This window comes from Musca vetustissima, unplaced genomic scaffold, assembly GCF_032173495.1.
Source record: "Musca vetustissima isolate MV318-11 ecotype Yass unplaced genomic scaffold, APGP_CSIRO_Mvet_v1 utg40450, whole genome shotgun sequence".
In the NCBI taxonomy this organism is placed as follows: domain Eukaryota; kingdom Metazoa; phylum Arthropoda; class Insecta; order Diptera; family Muscidae; genus Musca; species Musca vetustissima.
Genome location: NW_026889029.1, coordinates 114,156 through 122,911, shown reverse-complemented (window position 1 = coordinate 122,911; position 8,756 = coordinate 114,156). Strand labels below are relative to the sequence as shown.

General features: G+C 35.1%; 1 protein-coding gene across 1 annotated transcript; it reads left to right on the top strand.

Annotated features, from left to right (window-relative positions):
* Positions 1 to 2,966: 2,966 nt before the first annotated feature.
* LOC133336777 (ATP-binding cassette sub-family G member 1-like) lies at positions 2,967 to 6,484 on the top strand (the record flags this gene model as incomplete). Its single annotated transcript, XM_061545058.1, has 4 exons — positions 2,967 to 4,357; positions 4,453 to 4,553; positions 5,925 to 6,213; positions 6,273 to 6,484. Coding segments are annotated over 4 exons (1,993 nt in total), but the record flags the coding sequence as incomplete, so codon positions are not given.
* Between the last annotated feature and the right edge of the window lie 2,272 nt (positions 6,485 to 8,756).

The following is an 8,756-nucleotide window of genomic DNA, read 5'->3' as shown; positions in this document are numbered from 1 at the left end:
GCAAAATTTCGTAACGATTGGTCCATAACTGCAGCCTCTTTACAAATTATAATGGACAAACGGACGGAAACAAATGTTTAGATCGACTCAGCAAGTTGAAATAAACTTAAAGGTAGGTTTAGGACCAATATTTCGCGGCATTATAAACGCGGCATTATGACAATATAGTTGTGTAGGGTATAATTAAATTTATTTTTTAAGCTACGCTTCTCAAGTTTGAGACTGAGAAGGTAGGCAAACATCTGTCCAATAAATATCGTTATACTGTTTGTTTTTAGAATCTGTTAGAATCCCCCTCCCCTCCTCTCTCCCTAGATTCCGATAGCCCCTCTACAAATGTGTGTACAAAATTTCACGATTATTGGCATTCTAAAAATTTAATTATTTTAGATATGGTAGACCCTAGCGGGGAATCCAATAAATAGTCAAGACCCATAATTCCATGCTTCTAACAACATTTCTTCCTAAAACTTCCACCCTTACAAATACGTATTTTTTTAATATAAATCAAGTTTAAATTAGCAACGATATTGTTAAAGGATCCCTGAATAACTGATTCGGTGATGGTACTTTGTCAGAAATGTTATCTAATAGCAAAATATTTTTTTTCTGCAAAATGTCACCCTTCCAACGAGCATAAATCTGAAATTGTTTGACCGATACTTTACGAGAAATCTATCATTACCACCATCTGACGAAACATAATGGATTTCTCTCTCCCCAACCTAATACCTCTAACAAAAATTTTCAATATTGGTCAACATTTTAAATTAGTGAATTTTGGGAACGTTTTTTAACCAAAGGCTCTGCAACTTTATATTTTAGGAGAATCTCCTTGTGTGTCAAAACAGCTACTAATTTTTTTTAAATATCGGTTCCCGGAATAGCCCCAAGATAATGGTAACCACAATATTCGGTACATTGCTATAAGCAATTAAAAATGCAGTGAAACCAATCTTCGTATTTTAAAGTCTTCCTACGTATTATTTCCACTTTTAAATTTTCCATGACTGATTTATTTTATAAAACGTGGATCCTGCCTTTATACGATAAATGCATTGTGCATTCACATGTTTTCCCTTATGCATTGATCATTATATCTTAATATTCACAATACCTTCACATGTGTTTTACAAAAATGTTCATCAATATTTTCTTTCCCTATATGTCCATCCACACACATCCACAAATACATACAAAGCTGTATGTACGCCAAAAAAAAAGAAAATGCTTTTCAATTTTATCTTTTCCTGAAATTTCCGTTTTGTCTGCATTATAGATTTTCGTCGTTATGTGTGTATGTGTCTGTGATGCTCCGGCATTTTCCTGCCACTTCCCGTATTGAACGAATATCATTTAACAGATTTTTCCTCTCCTTTTAACAGGATAACAAAAAATCTATATGTATGTACATATACGTCTGAATGTTTGGCTGGATATTTCAGGATGTACATCAGAATGTCAGAATCGGAATGACAGCAAAAATTGTTTTTGCCACTTTGGTGTTTGAGGTGTTGTTATGGCATTTCCTTCATTAAGACTTTAGCTTGACAGGGATTTTTCGTATTGAAATTTGTTTCTGTTTTTGTTCATTCTCCATAACTGATAAATGTTGAATGTATGTGTGCAGATATATATCCGAAACATATGTCCTTTAATAGGTAGGACAATAAATTAACTTCAGAATAAATTGTGTCAGGATTGTGGCATACAAATATTCTTGAAAAATCTACACATATTCTTTAAAAAACCCACGCTTCTACTGGACCTTGAAAAATATTCTTGAAAGATCTACATCTCTGTTAGATCATGGCCTGGACCTTGAAAAATATTCTTGAAAGATCTACACCTCTGTTAGATCATGACCTGGACCTTGAAAAATATTCTTGAAAGATCTATATCTCCGTTAGATCATGACCTGGACCTTGAAAAATATTCTTTAAAAAATCCGCGCTTCTACTGGACCTTGAAAAATATTCTTTAAAAAATCCACGCTTCTACTGGACCTTGACAAATATTCTTTAAAAAATCCACGCTTCTACTGGACCTTGAAAAATATTCTTTAAAAAATCCACGCTTTTACTGGACCTTGAAAAATATTCTTTAAAAAAATCCACGCTTCTACTGGACCTTGAAAAATATTCTTTAAAAAATCCACGCTTTTACTGGACCTTGAAAAATATTCTTTAAAAAAATCCACGCTTCTACTGGACCTTGAAAAATATTCTTTAAAAAATCCACGCCTCTACTGGACCTTGAAAAATATTCTTTAAAAAATCCACGCTTCTACTGGTCCTTGAAAAATATTCTTTAAAAAATCCACGCTTCTACTGGACCTTGAAAAATATTCTTTAAAAAATCCACGCTTCTAATGCACCGTGAAAAATATTCTTTAAAAAATCCACGCTTCTACTGGACCTTGACAAATATTGTTTAAAAAATCCACGCTTCTACTGGTCCTTGAAAAATATTCTTTAAAAAATCCACGCTTCTACTGGACCTTGAAAAATATTCTTTAAAAAATCCACGCTTCTAATGCACCGTGAAAAATATTCTTTAAAAAATCCACGCTTCTACTGGACCTTGACAAATATTCTTTAAAAAATCCACGCCTCAGTTGGCCCTTGAAAAATATTCTTTAAAAAATCCACGCCTCAGTTGGCCCTTGAAAAATATTCTTTAATAAATCCACGCCTCAGTTGGACCTTGAAAAATATTCTTTAATAAATCCACGCCTCAGTTGGACCTTGAAAAATATTCTTTAAAAATTCCACGCTTCTACTGGACCTTGAAAAAATATTCTTTAAAAAATCCACGCTTCTGTTGGACATTGAAAAAATATTCTTAAAAATTATTTTCAGTTGGATCTTAAAAATATATTCTGTAAAACTCCAAGCCTCTGTTATATCATGAAAAAATATTCTGAAAAAAATATTTGTAATAACGCCTCTCTCTTCTCTTTTCAGAACATCTCAACTTAGCGGCTCGGTGCTTATCAACGGCAAAGAACGTAATCTGCGACGTTTCCGTAAACTCTCCTGTTACATTATGCAGGACGATGTGTTAATTGCCAATTTGTCGGTGCGCGAGGCCATGATGGTCTCCGCTAATCTCAAATTGGGCAAAAATATGAATTTGGCTGCCAAAAAAGTTGTAGTCGATGAAATTCTCGAAACTATCGGTCTTATCGAATCAAGCAATACCAAGACTTGTAATCTCTCCGGAGGACAACGAAAACGGCTGTCGATTGCCTTGGAGTTGGTCAACAATCCACCCGTTATGTTTTTCGATGAGCCCACATCGGGCTTGGACAGTTCGACGTGCTTCCAATTGATATCGCTGTTGAAGTCACTGGCACGTGGTGGCCGTACCATTGTCTGCACAATACATCAACCGTCCGCCAGGCTATTTGAGAAATTCGATCATTTGTATATGTTGGCCGAGGGTCAGTGTATGTATGAGGGTAGGGTGAGGGCATTGGTGCCATTTTTATCATCACTGGGCTATGATTGCCCTTCGTATCACAATCCGGCAGATTATGTGTTAGAAGTGGCCAGTGGCGAATATGGTGAATGTGTACCGAAATTGGTGGCGGCCGTCAAGAGTGGGGTCTGCAAGAAATATAGCCAAAAGAATTACGGTCTCGATATAACCAAGGATATTACCAATGACATTGCCAAGGGTAATGGTGCGACGGCGGGAGCGGCAGCCAATGGAGGCAATGCGGGAGTTGTTACCAATACCACCACTGTTGTGCTGGCCGATGAAAAATCCAAATTGGATGAACCCTCGTCGGCGGCTGAATTGGAACTGAACTCATCAGGCATACTAAAACCACCGAAACTAGAAACCCAAGAAAGTCAACAGTCCGATTGTTCCGTTATCAATATGCCGACACGCAACAGTGGTGAGCACACCGGGGAGGATAGCTGTAGTTATAGTTCCAAAGGAGGTCAGAGTACCAATGCCACCACAAATGTCACCGGTTCCAATGGTGCTGGAGGTGGTGGTAGTGCCGGCAACGGTGGTGGCGGAGGAGGCAATTCCGGTGCCGGTTGTACAACCTCACTCCTGGACTCCCACGAAAGTGTCATAGCTATGCCGAATAAATCCGGTTTTCCCACCAGTGGTTGGACACAATTTTGGATATTGCTCAAACGTTCCTTTGTCACGATTATGCGTGATCGTATGCTGACCCATATGCGTTTGGCGTCGCACATAATTGTGGGTGCCATTATTGGCATGATCTACTATGATGTCGGCAATGAGGCTTCGAAGGTGATGAGTAATGCCGGTTGTATATTTTTTACCACACTATTTACCATGTTTACAGCAATGATGCCCACAATATTGACATGTAAGTACAGAAGGGGGAAGAGTGGGGGGTGATATTATTTATTTTGAAATTGGAATTTATAATTTTGAAAACAAATGTTGTTTCTTTAATTACAGTCCCCACAGAAATGTCGGTGTTTGTTCGAGAGCATTTAAATTATTGGTATTCACTTAAGGCTTTTTATTTTGCTAAGACAATGGCTGATTTACCCTTTCAGGTAAGACGAAACGAAATTTAGAATTGAATGCTTATTTTAATTTTAAACCAGTAAGGAAAGTAGTTAAGTCGGACGGGGCCGACTATATGATTCCCTTCAGCACTTTGGGTATCTTCATCAGATGAATCCTAACAGACGTCGCATTTTTACATAAAATCGGACGAAAATATTTATAAAAGCTATATCGAAATCCAAGCCGATTTCATCGAAATTTGTCACAGAATATCGGCCACATTTTCAGTTCTTGGTGCATCATTTACTTAAAGTCGGGAAAAAATTTCGTGCAAGTCGAAAGATATATAGGGACTTTGGTACAACATTTACCTTAAATCGGACGAAAATATATATGGGAGCTATATCTAAATCTATACCGATTTTCACGAAACTTAACACACATCATTCTAGACCTAATTCAGTACACTGTGCCAAATTTCGTACAAATCGAAAGATATATAGGGACTTTGATACACCATTTACATTAAATCGGTCGAATATATATATGTGGGAGCTATATCTAAATCTGAACCGATTTTCACTAAACTCAAAAAAAAACTGTGCCATATTTCATGCAAATCGAATGATATATAGGGACTTTGTTGCACCATTTACTTAAAATCGAACGAAAATATATATATGAGACCTATATCTAATTATGAACCGATTTTCACGAAACTCAGCACACATCACTCTAGACTTAATTCATTACGCTATGCTAAATTTCGTGCAAATCGAATGATATATAGGGACTTTGTTGCACCATTTACTTGAAATCGGACAACTATATATGGGAGCTATATCTAATTATGAACCGATTTTCACGAAACTCAGCACACATCATTCTTGACATTATTGAGTACGCTATGCAAAATTTCGTGGAAATCGATTGACATATAGGAGCTTTGGTACACAATTTACATAAAATCGGACGAAACTATATATGGTAGCTATATCTAAATCTGAACCGATTTTCACGAAACTTAACACACATCATTCTAGACCTAATTCAGTACCTTATGCTAAATTTCGTGTAAATCGAAAGATATATAGAGACGTTGGTGTATCATTTACATAAAATCGGACGAAACTATATATGGGTGCTATATCTAAATCTGGACCGATGTTCAGGAAACTTGTCACACATCACTTTAGGCTTAATTCAGTAGGCTGTGCCAAATTTCGTACAAATCAAAATACATATAGGGAATTTGGTACACCATTTACATTAAATCGGACGAAAATATATATAGGAGCTATATCTAAATATGGACCGATTTTCATAGTTAAAAAATAAATTTTAAAATAATCCACGCCTTTGGAAAATATTTTTTTATAGAATCCCCAATTAATCATTTTTCTGCATTTTATTTCCAGATAATGTTCTCTAGCGTCTATGTCATCGTAGTGTATTATCTAACATCCCAGCCCATGGAACCGCAAAGGGTAACCATGTTTGTTGTTATATGTGTACTAACGTCGTTGGTGGCCCAATCGTTGGGCCTGCTCATTGGTGCCGGTATGAACATAGAGGCCGGTGTTTTTCTGGGGCCTGTCACCACTATACCGACCATACTCTTTTCGGGTTTCTTTGTTAACTTCGATACAATACCGGGCTATTTACAGTGGGTCACCTATGTCAGTTATGTTCGTTATGGATTTGAGGGTGAGTAGAGGTTAAAAATCAACATTTTTATTTTTTAATTAATTTTAAATTTATTTTAGGAGCCATGGTCTCAATTTACGGCATGGATCGTGCCAAACTGCAGTGTGATGCCATGTATTGTCACTTCCGTAGTCCGAAGAAATTCTTAGAGGAAATGTCCATGGATAAGGCGGAATATTGGATTGATGCTGTGGCGCTGATTGGCATTTTCATTGCCCTGAGAATTATAGCCTATTTTGTATTACGTTGGAAGTTACACATGATACGTTAAATGTAGCGATCGCAATGGATCAACTATATAATCCCGAAATTAATACAACAACAAATAGCCGAAGTTAGAAGTTAGTTGAACACCACATGATATAGTATATTAGGTTTAGGAACTATTTTTGTCAGTGTGTGTGTGCGTGTCTGGCGTAAACGCATAGAAATCATAGAGCCAGTCATACCCCCGAACAGAGAAAAAAAAAACAAAAACAAAAAATTACATCTGTTAACGACTTTATAGGCATACAGACATACATACAAACAAACATACTACATATACATACATAGTATTAGCAATGAGACAGACATACAAAAACAAAAAAACAACAAAAAACCTAAAAACAACATTTTTATTCTCAATATGGTGTGATATGTAATGTGTTTTTTTATAAATATATATATATATAACAAAAAATATATATAAAACATATTTATATAAAAAAACGAAAAATTATTTTTATCTAAATATGTTTGTCTTTCGATATTATTTTTTTCTATTCTATAATTTTTTGTAATTCTGCAAACAATTCTTGAAATTACCAACTAGAATTAATATTGTATTGTATTATATTTATTGTGATGTATTCTAATTTTAGTTTTTTCTTAAATAATAATTTTTAATGGAATTTATTTTTGTTCTCTGGAAGCTGTGGCATTATTTTATAAAGAAGTTTATATATAAATGTTTTTTTTTCTATTAATTTCAATTATTGATAGCAATATTGTAATGCAATTTATATGTATTTTCATGAATGTATTTTTTTGTTCGTATGTAAGTAGTATTTAAGTTTTAGCGAATTTTATTTTTCTTTTGGTCTTGAGTGATACAGATTTAATATACCTATATAGATATTTTTTAAACAAATAATAAAAAAAATCATTTTGAAGAGATTTTCTTTTTAATTTTGTAGGGTATATGGATATTCCATCAATGTCCAATTTTATTTCCAATTTAAGTTTTAGTAACAATTTATAAAAAGCAAGGACAATATAATTTACAATTATATTATCCCGGCACACTGCTGAGTTACATATGTACCCCAAAACTTCAGAGTTCGCTTTAGAATTTGTCTTGAGACCGGTAATTCCATGCTAGCCAAAAATCAACATCAAAGGAAAACATTTAATGTTGACATAAGACAGGTTGAAAACTATTGCTAGAAGTTTGTCGGAAATACAGTAGATCTTATAAAGGCTCCCTATTTCTAAACCGGCGACTTTTTTCCATGTGAATATGCCAGCTACCGGAAGCAGCTCACTTTTACCCTGGAAAGTTAAATTTTTTGAGCAATTTTGACTTTTTGATAAAACACCAAGTATTTATGAAGAAAATCGAAAATCAATCTTGAAAAATCGACTTTGCGATTTCCTCAAAGATCAAAAATCGAATTCTACTTTTAAAGTTTTAAATACAAAAAGTCGATTAATCGATTAGTCGAAAGTCGAAAGTCGATTTAGTTATCCCTTTTTTGGACATAATTAATATTCATTATCAGGGTAAAATTCTAAGACCATTTGGAAATATTAGTCCCTCTACTCTTTATTGTAATCACACTATGTTCAGAAGGATTGGCTTATGTTAGGCTAAATTAAAACCAGTGAGCGGAGCAGTATAGTCGGACGGGGCCGACCATGCGATACCCTACACAACTACCACGGAACTCACATTTTCTGCGGATGTTTATTCCGAGCCTGGGAAATATTTCGTGACATTTGCACCCTCTTGCCCGATTAGAGGTAAACAGCACCCTTTCCTCACACTGACATATTTTCCGAATATTACGAGTATTCAGTACAGCTATTGTCCAGATTCCCTTCACCGTTATGTTATGATATTCGGTGTTCATTTGTGGTCTATAGATCGATTTGAAAATAACACAAAAAATTAAGTTTTCGGTCCACTTCATTCCAAAATTATTATCTGATCATCACCGAAAATTATAGGCGTTGTCTTTGACCATAACTGGAACCTCATGGAATATTTCAAAGCGATCAGCGCTATATTCCCGCCCTCTAATGTGGTAATGGGTTACTAAATAATATCTGAATACGTATGCACCTGTAAATATTACAGTGTAACTCCCACATCCGAATAGATACATCAATATATTTGGTACCAATTTAAAGGTCAAGCACTCCTCTTGGATATACTATCAACTTATGGGGTCTATATCCTTCAAGAGTAAATATCTACGCTATAGAATTCATATTTTGTGATTTTTCACACAAAAGTCAGAGTCCATTTGGCCCGCTAAATAATGACAGATCTTTATCAA